Raw genomic sequence first — 17,058 nt, 5'->3', positions numbered from 1 at the left:
CTCCGGCACACACACACCTGCTTCCCTTCTGCTGAATAGAAATGTGCGGTGTCGTAATCCTGTGTAGACCACAGTTTCCTATAGTGCAAGAACTTTTTAAGTGTTGCCTCAGCTACTTTATAGTCATCTTACACTTCTTTAAAAAAACATTGCTATGCAATATATTGCACAATACCGTCTAATAATGTGTATATTTCCTCATGGAAGTCACTGTTTTCATCAGAGTTTTCCCATATAACATTTAAACATTTGTGATTATTAAAAGTGCTCACTTAGGTTCAGTTGGGATTCTTTAGAGTTTCTTAATTAAAACAAATAACTGTACGTTTTGCATTAAAACAGAAGACAATAGTAAAAAGAAAACAAAATACTCACTCACAATAAACTATAAAATGAGATCATATGTATATGGAAACCCATTTCTGTCTCATAAGAAAAAGAAAATGTTTTATTCAATCATAATTATGAGATGATTATTAGAACTTGTTTTATAATAATGACTTTTTTGCCCCTTTATTATGAACCAGTATGACATAATTTCGTATTTATCTAATATTTCCTCTGTCACAATTACGTTTTATACTATTATTTTTCCTTTCTCACAATTATGATGTTTTATCCAATATTTTTTCATTTTGTTTCATAACTAACAGAATGTCATAATTTTTACTTTTTTATATCATAATTATGACTTAGTAACTCATAATTTAAACTTTTTATGTCACAGTAATTATGACTTATTATTTCATAATCATGAGATACAAAAGCCTGATTTTTCTCATGAGAAGGAAATGGGTCATAGTCTATAAGAATTATACATAAAAAGACTCTCGTATGAAATATTCATCGCAAAATATAAAGGTTACCAAACTCAAAAGCATTGTTAATGCTTGAAGAGTAAATAAATAGCGAAATCTTTCATAGACAGACTTAATAGTAGGGTTAAGAAAAAATGAGAGAAATAAATAGAATAAAATAAAACTGTAGACAAAGAACTGTTTAAAAATCTTTAAAAATAATATTAATTCTTAAGAAACTTGTTTTTGTTATCAACGAATTGCAAAGATTTAGCAATCAGAGAAGTCTCAGAAAGTAACGTTTAGTATCTTTAGGGTTTTTTTGTTTGTTTGTTTCTTTTTTTAGTTTAAGTGAGGTAACCCGCACAGTGACGTCTACACCAGAAGCCGCACCTTCCAGTCGCCACTCCCACAAATACGTCACGGCACTCTGTGCAAACACGGAAGTGAAGATGGCTACTGCATACGAGAGGTTCAACCTGTAAGTTTAAACTTTTATTCGAGCGCAGCGACAGATAGAAACACGAACGGCGCCCAATTTCGCTTTAATGAAGCCTAGCTCTTTTAATGGAAGCGTCTGTGGGCGCTGTCAGAGGTCTTACAGTATAGTACAGTGCAGTTTATTCAGACACTGTTCAGATTGACTGTGTTTCAAAACCCAGTGAGTCTATGCAGCTCGCCGGGCTATGATGCATTGATCTGAGTCTGGACAGTATCTGTTTATGGGTATTTATTTGGACTATGCATTAGGATGCTGAGGTCAGCTGAAGCACACTGAGTCAATGCTGCAGTTTTGTAGAGGCATCAGTGTAAAGATAATGCTAAACAGTGCCTATATTAGGCTATATTTAGTCAAACATTATTCCAGCTATGTATGCATAAAAACAATGCAAGAGTGTATGGCATACTGTACAACCATGCACAATTAATATCTGATTATTTGACAAATTGTGAAACTGTACTGAGTTGAACCGCTGAGAGGGAGGGGAACCTGATGGAATGTCTCCAGCCCACAGCTTGCATCATCATGACACTGAGTTATCAGACGCTCGGATACTGATATGAGTTACAGTGGTGTCCTTTCTGAGTCACCGGCTTCTGAACATCTACTGTAGTTCTGAGAACCTGGATTGTTTTGCAGTGACATTAATTATCATGACAACTGAATGGAAGGAAAAGAAAGGTTTACTGGTGATGCACCAAAACTATTTTTCTTAGCCTAAAACGGAAACTGAAGTTCAGTTATTAATCAATTAGTTCAAATTTATTTAATAATCAGCGCTCAAATAAAAACGGGGGGAAATAAAACCGCATGCATGTTTTTGCGCTGACTTTTAATGATGCCTTAATTTATTGTTGTAATTAAACATTAAAACAGTGATGCTGTAATTAAAAACTTTTTTTTTCCTCAGACATACATTTAGTCTTACTAACAGTTTAAGTAAAAATAAAATGAATATGTACACTTAGTGTATATAAAATGAATATATACACTTATATGTATATAGTATATAGTGTATATATTTAGCAAAATGCTCCTTTCTAGAATTTTTTTCTTCTAGCTAACTGATGAGTTTCTGGACATTGAATAGGTTTCCCAAGGTAAATAATTATTATTAGTAATTCAACCACATTTTTATTGATATATCTGCTGAATATTGCTGATTGCTGATATTTTGGTGCATCACTTTGATTTATTTAATTTTTTTATGTCAGAAACTAACATTCGGCTTCTCAGAGACTTTTCACGTTAAAAAACCTGCAATAATAAAATACTGATATATATATACATATATATATATATTTATTATTATTATTATTTTTTTACATGTTTTACAATTTTAATATTGTATCTTTTTAATTACTTTTAGAATTAGTTATTTTTTGCAATACAGTTATAATAAATTATGTTTATTACAATTAAATCATAATGCAAAAAAATATTGTTCTTAAAATGTATTTTGTATTTCTTATTTAATCATCTTTTTTTATGGCCTATTATTTTTTATATTACAGATTTACTATTTTGCTTACTAAATACCAAATTATTAATGATTGTTTGTATCTTGCTTTAATTATGTAATTAGCCTGTTTTGTAATTTTTGGTAGTGATACAGTAAGCCCTTCAGTTTTATGAATGGCCTCTTGCACGATAAACAGAATGGTATTACAGCTGAGAAAGACTTGTCTATAATGACATAGTTTATAATAAGCCAGAAACCCTTGCACGCAGTGTATTTGCTGAGAGGGAGCACATAATTCATAAAGCCTGTGATTTGTGATATACAGACACTAGATACAGATCTATAAGGGATGCGAATCTGCCACCACTGTAGCAATAAAAACAAAATGAAATTGCAGGGTAGAGTTGAACATCGGTGTTGTTTTTAATTGCATGACCTGATCAGAAGCCTCAGAGAACTGGAGATGCCATGAAACCAAACTGAGCCATCAAGTTAATTTGAATATTTTGAGATAGATTCCATTGACCTATTATGCAGTCATGGTTAATGGGGCAGAGGTTAACCATGCAGACGCTGCACCCTTTCCTCGTTGCAAACTCATCAAGTGGTGCACAGAAAGTGGCTGCTCAGCATTTTGGTAAGGAAGGAAGACTCCGGCCATTAAAGTGGGACAAGCATGTACGATGTTGTTACTGAAACAGACTCTCACGCTTCTCAGATTGTAGATCTGAAACTTAACTTATGAGACAATGTCTATCTGTTATTTTCTCTAAACTTTACTTAAAAATATGCATGACTGAAACCGCAAAGCAGTTCTGATTTATGACGTTGCTGAAAATCTGCTCTCTCCAGATGGTCTGAGATGTTTCTGATTATGTTTCTGACGCTGTTTTGTCTTATTGATATCATCACCACTCAAAAGCTGATTGTGTTGCATATACAGTTTCTTTATTCAGTGCTATTTATAACATTCACCATAATCTCAAAGGCATTTGCTTGCATAATGCAGCTAACTGTCAAATGCTAACCAGCCAAACCCTCACCTCTTGTGTTATACTGGAAAAACCAGTGTTTCGCAGCCCAGTAAGAAAATGGTCAGAATAGATTTACTGTTCTGTTTAATCAGAAGAGTTAGGTTTATTTGTTGAAAATAAAACTTTTTTTTCATCTTTTTTTCATAGGCATGCGACACCTGAGAAGTTCTACATTGAGGCCTGTGATGATGGAGCTAATGACGTGCTGGTTATTGATAGGGTGTCCACCGAGATGACCCTCGCAGGTAAGGCCTGACTACTGGTAAGAAACGCGATCACATTTCGTCCTGAATGCAAATAGCCCCTTTTACAATTACAGATTAGAACTTAATACTTTCACTCAGCAAAAGTGACACTTCAAATATTACAAAAGATTTCTACATCAATTAAGTCCTGTTCTTTTGCACTATCAAAGAGTCCTGAAAAAAATATCACAGTTTTCACAAGCATATGAAGCAATGCAACCATTTTCAATATTGATAATAATCAGAAATGTGTCTTGAGCATCAAATCAGCATATTTGAATGATTTATGAAGGATCGTGTGACACTGAAGACCAGAGTTATGATGCTGAAAATGAAGCTATAATTACATTTTAACATATATTCAAATAGAAAACGGTAATTTTTAATTGTAAATATAATTCAAAATATTAATATTTTTACTGTATTTTTGATCAAATAATGCAGTCTTTGAGAGCTTAAGAGACTTTTAAAATACATCCCCAAATTGTGTGTTATATTATGTCTAATTATGTTTAATTGTGATGTTTATTTATTGACTATTGCAAAACTACAATGTTTAAAGTGTTATTATGCAAAAAAAAGAAAAAAAATTAAATCCTGTCATTTATTACTCACCCATATGTCGTTCCAACCCTTTAAGACCTATATAGACAAATTAAGATATTTTTTATTAAATATAAGAGCTCTCTGACCCTCCATAGATATCAACACAACCGAAATATTTCCCAGAAACACAGTAAGGACATTTACATTCAGCGTGTACGTGCTTTGTCCTGAACGTGAACATCTCTGATTACGTTGATTATGTTCTGGGGAAAGCGCACCCGTGTGTCATGGTACTCTCCAAAACGGCACAAGACATTAACTCAGGGAGAAGAATCATTAAATAAATTATTTTTACACACAAAATGTATTCTCATAGCTTCGCAAAATTGAAGTCGAGCTACTGATGTCACATGGACTGTTTTATCGATGTCCTCACTACATTTCTGGGCCTGGGAACGTTTCAGTTGTGTTGCTGTCTATGCAGGGTCAGAAAGCTCTCGGATTTCATCAAAAAAAATCTTAATCTGTGTTCAGAAGATGAACGAAGCTCTTATGGGTTTGGAACAACATGATGGTGAGTAATTAATGATCAAATTTTCATTTTTGGGGGTGAACTAACCCTTTAAACTATATTTGATGTTGTCCCAAAGAACAGTAACTAAAAGTTACTAAAAGTAAATAGAATAACAAAACCGCTCATTTAAATTATAGTTTGTCTTCCCGAGGCTGGCGATGAACATTTTCTGAAGGTTAAGCAGCTCATTTCTCTGACCGTGTGGAAAAGTGCAGTGAAAGATTTCTAGTTTGGGCAGCTGTGATCTGACGTTTCTGAACCACTACGACTAATGAGGGAATCAGCCCTTTCAGACTACACAGCCGTCGATGAAGAGTTACGGCAGCTATTTGGACTTTGTTGTAGTTCTCGGTTTTAATGGTGACATTTCATCAGTATTGTCAGTGTGACATTTTACGTTTGAGGTAGTTGCTGTGGTTTTTTGATAAAGGTTTATTCCAGGAATAGCACAGGTCTGTTACTTCCTCTTATCAAAGCAGTGGAGTAGATTAAATGCGCAATGTGAATGGTGCATCAATGTTTTTTCCTCTTCAAGGTATTAAGGACATCCCCCCATCAGGCGTAACCAGACCCATCTGTGGAATCATGGGAACTATTCGGCTGGTGGCTGGTAGGTTCTATGTTTTTACGATGTTCCGATTTTTCCATAGAATTCGGAACGTTGATAATATGACGTTTTCTTTTTGATTACCATGACGCTTTATTTTTTTTGGGTTCTACAGGGATGTACCTCATAGTCGTCACACGGAAAAGGAAAGTGGGCGACCTGTTTGGCCACACTGTGTGGAAAGCGCTGGAGTTTGATGTGATTTCCTATAAGAAGACCATATTGCACCTCACAGATTTTCAGGTCATCAAAGTCCCTAACCTCAACCTTCAGTGTAATGCTGATGTTTGTGACACCTCGAGTAGAAAGTGGGCTCTAAATGTCAGTCGTTGTTTGATCAGTTGCCCAGTGCGTCTCTAAATCATAACCAAAGGTTTCCTGCTCTGAACTTTTAAGACTTTTTTCCATTTAAAGCTTACTCAGAAGTACTGTATGAACAACACAGCAGATTCACCCCCGGCTTATGAATTTTGGTGTGCACAAAATTGGCTCGAGCACAGCGATATCTCATTACAGTGTTGTATACTTGCTGCATTATTTAGTGAGGATAAGACTCCGGCTGAAATGGCGTTGGATGCAGCCTGTGAGTAGACCAGTACTGGACATGGGAAGTGTTTCGAGTTGAAACCAGTACACGGGAGGCTCGACTGCAAACAACTAGATCATTAAAGCACTCCAAACATCTCGACTTTTGTCGGAATGTTCAATGTAAGCGCATGAGGTCTGCAGTGAATGCGTCTAGCTCCACTAGTTTGGTTAGTTTAGTTCCAGAATGTGTCAGAAAACGAATTAATAACAAGATGCAAGTGCGCTTTGCATTCTCGGCAATGTCTGCATACTTGTCTAAACTATGTTTCTTGCCTGGACGAAAGTGCCACACCTTTTTGAGAAGGTGACGATTCCTTGCATGAATTGTCTTTATCTTTTTTGTGTTGACTATTGTGACATTTTCATAATGAATTGCATGTAATTATATGCTCGGAGTTGAGCAGAAGGGAATAACTGCAGTAAGAGACGAGTTTGCGTATAAAGGCAAATGGTTCTGCTGACCAGGTTCTTCTTGGAGGAGGAATCAATTCAGGTCTTCCTGTTCCACTCCAGAGCTTAGTGGAGCGTGATCCTTTTAATGCAGAAAGCATATGCTGAGATTGAAAGGCCTGGCATTGGTTGAGAGCTTAGTTTTGGCACCTGCACATGGAGCAAAGCTTGTTTTCAGTATGAATGAAGTTGTGCTAAAGTAAGAGCGTTGTGTTATGCATTGGAGCAGATTAACTCATGAGCATGCATGTTTTGAATACATGATATGCACTTCGACTTTAAACTGCCTTTTTTGAACATGTCAAACCACTTCCTTTTGTCAAAATCTTGGTTTAGCAGTTAGTTATGCTACAAACACATTAACCCCCGGTTTCACAGATAAGACTTAAGCCTAAAGTGTAATTCTGAACTGTTTCTACTGAAGGAAACCCACACTGACTGATCTTAAAACATATCAGTGCCTTTGTTTAGTCTCAAGATGAAAACCAGTAGTGTTTTTTTCTAAGGCATGTTAATAAAAATGACTTCAATGTTCTAAGTGAACTACTGTATGACATAATCCTGGCTTCTCAGTCTGAGCCCTGTCTGTGAAACCCGGCCGAAGTGTTCGTGAGAGAGATTCTGTATTTTTGCTAGTTGTATTGTATTAAATTCTGTATTAAAATACTAATTTGCTAGTTGTCTTAGATCCATTTAAATTAAACTTAAAGTGTTTTATTAAAAAGAGAAAGTCAAAATGCTATTTCCGTTAAATAATGTTATTATTTTATTATTCATGCAAACAAATTAGTAGCTTTATTTTTAGTAGTATTAATAATTATTCTTAAACAATTATAATTACAAATAATTTAGATATTAAGATAATGTTGTCAAATTAATGTATTGTTGTTGTTAGGGTAATTATTAGTAGTAAAATAATTATTAATAAACCATAATAATTAATAATTTAAATAATGTAAATATTACAATCTAATAAAATAATTAATGTTATCAAATTAATATATTTTGTTGTTACACAGTATGATGATGATAATACTTTATTGTTGCATATTTTCTTTATTTTAATCTGCTATATATAAATATATAGTTATATATAATTATAAAATAAATTAAAAATATTTTTATTTAAATCATTTATTTATTTCAATAGTTTTGACATTGCCAAAGGGACTTTTTCCACTAGTAAATTGTTTTTTTTTAAGTCACATTTTCATTAAAAATCGATATATTGTGAAATATTTTAATATTGGCTGCCAGGTTTTAATATCAAAGTGATATTGCAGGACCCTACCTCATCCCACTTCTCCATCTTCTCTCTATTGTCCTGTCATTATTTTACTTTCATGCCATAAAAAAGGAAAAGGCCCCAAATAAATTAAGATTTAAACCAATGACCCTAGTCTTCTTTCTGTTCACATCAAGTTTGGCCAATGATCTTATTATTCACTCACTGTTTCCTACTCACAGATGCAGGACAACAAGGCGTTTCTGTCCATGCTTAGCAATGTCCTAAACACAGACGGTTTCTACTTCTGCACGGACTACGACCTGACCCACACCCAGCAGCGCCTGTCCAACACCAGCCCGGACTTCCAGGAGATGAGTCTGCTGGAGAGGGTGAGCAGAGCAAAGACAGTGATGGCAGAAGAGAGAGACCGAGCTGTTTGAAGTTTCAAACATCTCGAGGACATTTGGTTACTCTGTTTGTGAATTACACCCTTCAAAACAACCCTAACTTCTCCAATGATTCCTGTCTTCTGTCATGTCTCCACACAGGCAGACCAGAGATTCATGTGGAATGGAAACCTTTTAAGAGAAATAATCTCTCAGCCTGAGGTATAAAAATAAACCTAGTTCAGAAACCATTAAACCTATGAGAAAATTGCGCATGCTAAGTCACTGATTCCCCTTTTTCAGCTCCATAAATTTGCATTTCCTGTCATCCACGGATGTATCCTTTGAGAGATGTCGTGTTGTTTGTGGTTCAAGTTGCTCACTTTATTTCGCCTTATGAAGTGTGAACGGTTTCTGTTAAAGATGACATTGTTACTAGTTGATAATATTGTCCATAATCTAAAAACACAATTGCTTGGGATGAAATTGAGGAAATAAGTAGTAGTTGGAAAATGTGTGTGATTATTGAGTCTTAAGCCACTGCTTCAGTTATTGTGATGAAGCCGTGCTGCATCAATGGGAAGGTGTTTGAGTGGATCCTCATCTCTAGACGGAGCTGTTTCAGAGCCGGAGTCCGATATTATGTCAGAGGTGAGATGTGTTCAAGCAAATATACTTATATACGCAGTAGTGTTTGGTGCAGATCTTCCAGTTTTCTCCTACGTCTCAGGCATTGACTCTGAAGGACATGCTGCTAACTTCGTTGAGACAGAACAGATCGTGCAGTACAGTAATGCCCGGGCGTCCTTTGTGCAGGTTGGTGGAAACTACTGTTGGCCTTTATTACATTAATATTTGTTGTTGTCCTCCCAGAATTCACCTCAGAGGTTTAATTTGTGCTCTTTCACTCACCTCTTACACAGACTCGAGGCTCCATGCCCTTTTTCTGGTCTCAAAGACCCAACCTGAAGTACAAGCCCAAGCCTCAGATAAGCACCGACCTCAATCACGTAAGACCACTTATGTGATCTGTCTGTCTGTCTGTCTGTCTATCTGTCTGTCTGTCTGTCTGTCTATCTGTATATATGTCTGTCTGTCTATCTGTCTGTCTGTCCATCTATCCATCTGTCCATCTATCTATCTATCCTTGCAGATGGATGGATTCAGGAGGCATTTCGAGTCACAGGTTCTCATTTATGGCAAGCAAGTGATTCTAAATTTGGTGAGTACAATCTTTCAATCCACCTGCAGAAAGTTGCAGTTGAGTGTGATTGGTCAAATAGTTGAAGATAATTGCTTTGTCTGCAGGTGAATCAGAAAGGATCTGAACTGCCTCTTGAACAGGCCTTTGCCAGAATGGTCAATGGCATGGAGAACGGACTCATCAAGTACTTCAAACTCGTTCGTTTAATTCCTACAGATGCATTTTTAGTGGTGTTTGCTAAGGCAATTACTATTGCCCTTTCTAGGAACATACTTTGAGCAGACACTTAAAGGGACAGTTCACCCAAAAATGATGTCATTAATGACTCACCCTCATGTCGTTCCAAACCCGTAAGACCTTTCCTCATCTTCTGAACACAAATAAAGGTATTTTTGATGAAATCTGAGCATTTTCTGACCATCCATAGACAGCAGCACAACTGACACGTTCAAGGTCCAGAAAGGTAGTAAGGACATGGTTAAAATAGTCCATGTGACACCAGTGCTTCAACCTTATTTTAATGAAGCTGTGAGAATACTTGCAAGCGTCGTGGTACTCATGAAGGCATGTCAAAGACTGAAATGAAGAGAAGAAATTGTTGAATAAAGTCGTAATATTTATTAATTAAAAAATTTAATTAATATTTATTAATTAAAATAAGGTTGAAGCACTGGTGTCACATGGACTATTTTAACTATGTCCTTACTACCTTTCTTGAACGTGTCAGCTGTGCTGCTGTCTATGGATGGTCAGAAAATGCTCAGATTTCATCAAAAATATCTTAATTTATGTTGTGAAGATGAACGAAGGTCTCACGGGTTTGGAACGACATGAAAGTGAGTTATTAATGACATAATTTTCATTTTGTAGTGAACTATCCCTTTAAGATAAAGAATTAACGTGCAGCACAGAAAAAATGTATGCCTAAAACCATGCAGCTTATTAAGGAAAAGTGTGGTGTTACTTTAAAAGTGTGGGCTTACTTTCACAAAAGCATTTAATTGATCAAATAGGTTAAAACAGTAATATTGTTAAATATTGTTTTCTATTTGAATTTATAATGTTATTAATTCCTGTGATGTCAAAGCTGCATTTTCAGCATCGTGCCTCCAGTTTTCAATGTCACATAATCCCTCAGAAACCAGTTTTATATGCTAATATGAAACATTTATTATTACTATAAAAAACACTTGTTTCTATCTGCCATTTGTTTTTTTTATTGCTGTGTAGTGACTCTTGAATCTCTTTTGAGGTACATCGCCTTTGACTTCCACAAAGAATGCAGTAAGATGAGATGGCATCGCCTACAGATTCTCGTCGATGCTGTTTCTGACATGCAAGAGGAGTTTGGGTTCGTATTCATTTCTGTACCGTTCTATAGGAAAGACTGTGGTCTGTGATGCTGTCACTGATTGGCTTTGATCTGGTTCCTGAACGCTGATTCTGCAGGTATTTCATGGTGAGCTCAGAGGGGAAGGTGACGTCCCAGCAGTCTGGAACCTTCCGCAGTAACTGTATGGACTGTCTGGACCGCACCAACGTCATTCAGAGCCTGCTGGCCAGACGCTCCCTACAGAGCCAGCTACAGGTGACGCCACATCACAACTAGCTTGTCTGACGCATATTAAGGTGTGATGCAATTGAGGACACTTACGCACTCAAGAAAGCTGACTGGCTCTAATTCTGCAGCTTTTCTCTCAGTCAGCGCCACTTACTTGAAACTTGTTGCATCAGGTCTGCTTAGGAAGTGTAAAACACTTTTATGTGGTTATGATTGCTTGGAGACATTTAGAAATCTGCTAATAATGTGGTTAAATATTGATTTGTCATCCCCTTGAGCTGTATGTCATTTCAGAGGATGGGCGTCCTCCACGTAGGCCAGAAAATCGAGGAACAGGCTGATTTTGAGAAGATTTATAAGAACGGTGTGTTTGTTTTGCTAGAAATTCCCGTAGTAGACAATTCTCTTGTTTTGGAGACAGTAAATAAAGCAAGAAACCTCATTATTTTCCTTTTTTTTTTTTTTTTTTTCAGCGTGGGCAGATAATGCCAATGCTTGTGCTAAACAGTACGCAGGAACCGGAGCATTGAAAACCGACTTCACCAGGTATTCATCCCAGACTCCTTTCAGAATGAGCACAGTTGTGTGCGTCCACCGTTGTAACCTTCACCTTTGACCTCAGAACCGGGAAGAGGACTCACTGGGGCTTGGTAATGGACGGCTGGAACTCAATGATCCGTTACTACAAGAACAATTTCTCAGACGGGTTCAGACAAGTGCGTATGAAATATTTTATCTTTATGTCTTTTAATCAGACTGCATCGAATCTTAAGTAGCTGGCTTTGCCCACAGGACTCCATCGATCTCTTCCTCGGGAACTATACAGTAGATGAAACCGACAGCTTGATGCCTCTGCACATGCAGAAGGACTGGAAGTTCCTCTTGGTCAGTGCTTTTCCCATACTGCTAGTTGTAAGAGAGAATCCGAATTAAAAGAGCGCATTACTGGGATGAAGAAACTTTACTCCAAGCTCCTTCATTCAGTCAACACTTTAATAGTTCAACACCACCAGCCACTGCTTATTTTATATTCATAATTATCTTCTACAGCTTCCTGTTATTATGGTGGTGGCCTTCTCCATGTGCATCATCTGTCTCCTAATGAGTGGTAAGGTTTGGCATTATAGCACAACATGCAGTAAAGCAATAGGGTCAATAACATGACACGGTTTTGTCCAAATCTATAGACGCTAGTCAGGTTAGATGCCAAATTGAATTTTACAGCTAGGTTGTGAGGCAAAGGTTTACAATGGCAGGTTCTAGATCACTTTTTCACAACTTTCAAAACCGTTTCATGGAGTTTTTGTCCACTGAAGGTTTATTTGGAAAGAAGTTTCTTTAGCTGAACAATCTTTATGTTAAAGCACAACACTGTACTTCTGACAAAAATTAAATATGGTGCTACCCCGACAAATATCCATTTATTTATTTAATAAAAAAAATAATTCTTACATGGATTTACTTAAAAAGAATGTTTTTAATTTCAGAATTAAATTTCACTTTGCAAATGTCCTGATATCATAAAATAAGAACGTGTGATGTGACTTAGAAAAAGACATGGGGTGCAAACAAAATGTGAAAATTAAAAACAAAAAATATAATTATATCATGTCAAGGTCAAGAAGTCTCTTAAAGTATTAAGCATCATATTTTATTAATGCAAAGTTAGTTCATATTGTCATGTCATGAGGTGCAACTCCATAAAAGCTTGATATTTATATATTAATAAATAAGATCTGTTGAAAAAAATTATATATACTGTGTCTAAATATATATTTTTTTAAATAAAGTTCACATGTGTGGAATGTAAAGAAAATGTTAGCTTTAATAATATTACACCACATGGTTTAATGCATGTATATATATTTATATTGATATACATTTAAATGGAACCAACATGAAAACCAAAAATACATGTTTAAGAACTTGACATGTTTTAAACTAGATTTCTCATTTAATTTACCCTTACATGTCATTGACCCACAAGAGATGTGTGTTACAGTGATTTTAATCATTATTCGCTTCCATTATTGTTGCTCTCTTTGGAAAATGTACATACAGTAGTGCCTGTTTAGTCTGTGAATGATAGATCTGGTTCTGTCTGTCAGGTGACACGTGGACGGAGACCCTGGCATACGTGTTGTTCTGGGGAATGGCCAGTGCTCTTACGGCTGCGGTCATCGTGGTCAACGGACGGGAGTTTGTCGACGCACCGAAACTGGTCCAAAAAGAGAAGATGGATTGAATATTAAGACTTCCTTCCTCCTGTACTCTTGTTTCCTCTTTATTTTCCTTCAATAATGACCTGCTCTCCACACTGTCCTTAACCTTAAGCAAAGCAAGCTTCACTGATTTCTACTCCCATAGATGGAGCATATTACCATATCATTTTACATCAGTTACTACAAATTTCCTTTGACTCATAGGACATGGTGTCCAAACTTAACAAACTTTCCTTAACGATAGTACTTGCATCACAGAATTACACATGGATTGCACAACATCCCCAGCCTGGAAGTGCATTGTGGACATTGTGTCTTACTTTAACGCTGCTGCGTTGTTTCCATTTGGCGATCGATCTAAATCGACCGCTTGTTTTGGCTCTAGAGCTTCTGCTTTATGATATTGAACACCAGGTGTGTGCCCATGGCCCGGTCTATGGGTTGACCGATCAATGAAGGTCTATTGTAATTAGATTGTTACACAAGGGAACATTACATGATGCATCGGTGGCTCATTCTTCGGTTGTTTCCATCTCTGTCCTCTCAAATCTGTGCTGAAATCAGCCTTATGCCTCGGTTTTATTTTCAGTTGTTCTTTGCAGTGGCCGTTTGGGTTTTAATTTGGCTTCTTTTTGTTCTGCCAGCATATTTATGGGGTTTTGTCTCTCATAAATGATCCGATTAGACAGCTGTGGGACGCACTGGGGGAGAGAGTGGTGTTGAGCACTGTTTCTTTATGAGCTTACAGAAAAATATGCACAGCACTTTTCCAGTGTAACTTCTTTATGTCTCTTCAAGGATCAATGAACGCTAACGGATATGGCGCACATAAAGTCGCTCTTTGACTGCACTTCTCCTCAAATGTTACCAATTCACTGGCAGTTCATTAGACGGAAATAGACTTCTATCAGAATACCTGTCAAATTGAGTCACACTTTTAATTGAATTCCCTTAAACTACACTGACAATTCGGACGGCTTTTGCTTTTAACTAAATTATTTAGACAAGTGGCTTTCAAGAACGTCATATAGCTGATGTTCACTTGCATGATGGTGCATTTCAAGATGCCTTCCCCTTAACCCACCAATTTCTTTTCATTTCGACACATTTAGCAAGGTGTTTTTGGGATTGGGAGTGGACACTGAAAAATGAATTACAGTACTTTTAGGTCTTCCTTTAGAACTCATTACTACCTTTACAACTGAATGCTCACCGGTTTGGTTTAAAGTTGACAAAGAATGTAGACTGTGATGCCTTTATATGTGTGTTTTCTAGTCCTCTGCAAGTGTTAATGCAAGCTGCAGTAACACTGGGCAGCATCTGAGAGTTGCATCAAATTCATAAGGGCCATATTTTATTGATTTTCTTTGTGTGCAAAGATCAAGAGAACATGCAGTTCAACTTGGATTTAAAATGGCTGGATGGAAACAGAACTCTGATAATGAAATCCTGTATGTTTGATGTTTACCTGTATAAATCTGATGTGTAAACTGTACATTGGGGAGAAATTAAGATTTGTGTGTGTGTGTGTGTGTGTGTGTGTCATTGCAACCATGTACTGTACAGTGTAGTTTACAACAACATAGATTTAGCACTTTTTGGTTGAGTTACTGATCCATCAAAGTGATGTTACTGATCCCATTCTTCCATCACAGGGCTTTATGAATATGGCTTTCATTACTCTAGATTATGAACCGCATCGTTGTATTTCCAGAGTGCACTCGGGTTCAAGTGTGTTAAATTGCAGAGTATCAACATTAATTGTGTTTTTGGACTTGATCCTGACAGTGTTTTAAATCCCGTTTAACCTTCTCTCTGGTCTTGTTTGATTAAGAGACCATATGCCTCTACATTACGGTTGCATTTCTGATCACTGTGCTCATTCAGAAGTATTCAGTACTCACCCATGATCTCAAGGGAGTAGTTTGTGAGACATCCGTTGTCTTTAGAAGTCTATCAGTCTCAAACGTCTATAATTCTGATGAAAACCACATTGAGACTATTGCTCATGATCTAGGTATTGTTTGGTTTTTTTGATGATCGAGGTGTCATTTAATACATTTTAAAAGACATTTCAACCACTGTAACTGATGGTTTCTTGATGAAATCATGTTTAATAAATTCTACCAATAAAATGCAACTCGCCCCGCTTCTTACTGATGCAAATGCTATTAATAGGGCTGAAATACACATGGACAAAATTAGATCCGAGTTGGTTTAAATGGTTCTTTGGTTTACGCTGATCGGCCACAACCACTGACAAGTTAAGTGAATAAAATTGATATTATCGTTACAATGGCACCTGTCAGAGCACCTCTAAAATGGCACGTCTTCTGGGGTTGTTTCCACCCAGAGGCTTGCCATTTTGATTAGTAGGCCTACCTACCAAAAGTGGTGCAAAGAAGGACAACTTGACCCCTGTCCGTATTGTGTGTGTTTCAGAAATAAACCTTGGAAAAGTAAAAGAAGGTTACATTTTCTTTTATATCAGGTGGATGGCTAGGTGCATGTGTGTTGTTTACATGGGCAAATGCTTGCAGCAGGAGGACGAAGGCAGGCCAGCGGATGTGTATGCAATGTTCTGTTGGGAAACCTTGGGTCCTGCGTTCATGTGGGTGTTACTTTGACATGTACCCCCTACCTAAAGATCATTGCAGAACACATAGATATCTTTATGGTAATGGTGTTTGTACCCTGAAGGCAGTGGATAATGCACCTGCCACACTGCAAAAAAACAAACAAAAAAAAAACATCCAGGAGTGTTCGAATGGCCTCCAACTCTCCCAGATCTCAATTCGACTTTGCATCTATAAGAAGTGCTGCACCCACAAATCCAATCCCACGTCATAACTTGTAGTATATTCTGCTAATGTCTTGGTGCCAGACAGCCAGAGCCCACAGGACATGTTCAGAGCTCTTGTCAAGTCAATGCCTCAATGCATCAGAGCTGTTCTGGCTGCATGAGAAGAACCTACTAAATATTAGGCAGGTGGTTTTAACGTTGTGGCTGATCAGTGTAGGTATAGTCTTCAATCAAACGGTGTCGTTTCATGTCATAACATAAGTGTAATCAATTATATAAACTATTATATTAACATGTTGTGAGATTCCAGGCCTTCATGAGGGCATACATTAAGTGTATTAGAGTTACAATATTTTCAGTTTCAGATTTGATCTGGTTTTAAATTATTTGTCAACCGCCAAAGCACTAGGAAATGTATGTTACAATGAATACAAGAGTCAGTAAGCCTACTTGAGTTGGGGGTTCGGCATATGTCTAATCTTTTTTCATGTTATATTCACTTTATTATTTTATTATTATTTATTTATTTATTTATTTATTCATGTTTCTCTGTGTAGGTTTGCAAATTAATTATTTTATTGGCGGTCCATCCTGAATTCATAGCGCCTCCACGTGGTTATCTACTGGATACCAATTATCATGTAAGCATAAAAATAAAAAGTGACACGTAAGATTAAAATTTAAACTCAATTTAAATTAAAAATTACAAAATCTATAAAAAATAATAATAATAATAATACAACGATGAATGAATGCAAACGAACAAACATTTTCTCCATTACTGATTTTAAGTAAGCCTCATGTGGACTCATAGTTTATATTTGATGTTAACGTTATATGCTTTTGTGG

At 36.6% G+C, this 17,058-nt stretch overlaps 1 protein-coding gene across 1 annotated transcript; it reads left to right on the top strand.

Annotated features, from left to right (window-relative positions):
• Positions 1-1,196: 1,196 nt before the first annotated feature.
• sacm1la (SAC1 like phosphatidylinositide phosphatase a) lies at positions 1,197-15,541 on the top strand. Its single transcript, XM_026289060.1, has 20 exons — positions 1,197-1,278; positions 3,943-4,040; positions 5,696-5,770; positions 5,883-6,010; positions 8,273-8,422; positions 8,582-8,641; positions 8,723-8,756; positions 8,969-9,070; positions 9,150-9,235; positions 9,343-9,429; positions 9,573-9,641; positions 9,728-9,807; positions 10,876-10,974; positions 11,073-11,211; positions 11,479-11,548; positions 11,658-11,730; positions 11,807-11,900; positions 11,977-12,069; positions 12,235-12,292; positions 13,293-15,541. Exons 1-20 carry the CDS (start codon positions 1,250-1,252, stop codon positions 13,427-13,429), a joined length of 1,761 nt encoding a protein of 586 aa, XP_026144845.1. The 5' UTR covers positions 1,197-1,249; the 3' UTR covers positions 13,430-15,541.
• The last annotated feature ends 1,517 nt before the right edge of the window (positions 15,542-17,058 follow it).

Source organism: Carassius auratus, chromosome 19 (assembly GCF_003368295.1).
Source record: "Carassius auratus strain Wakin chromosome 19, ASM336829v1, whole genome shotgun sequence".
Lineage (NCBI taxonomy): Eukaryota > Metazoa > Chordata > Actinopteri > Cypriniformes > Cyprinidae > Carassius > Carassius auratus.
The sequence above is the reverse complement of the archived record's forward strand: the minus strand, read 5'-3'. Positions and strand labels throughout refer to the sequence as shown.

What these genes read in the sequence shown, in the direction of transcription:
- sacm1la (XM_026289060.1), top strand. Translation starts at nt 1,250, where the DNA reads ATGGCTACTGCATACGAGAGGTTCAACCT. An exon ending in AGCAAGTGATTCTAAATTTG is followed by an intron (nt 9,642 to 9,727) that starts GTGAGTACAATC and finishes CTTTGTCTGCAG; the next exon opens with GTGAATCAGAAAGGATCTGA. An exon ending in GACATGCAAGAGGAGTTTGG is followed by an intron (nt 10,975 to 11,072) that starts GTTCGTATTCAT and finishes CTGATTCTGCAG; the next exon opens with GTATTTCATGGTGAGCTCAG.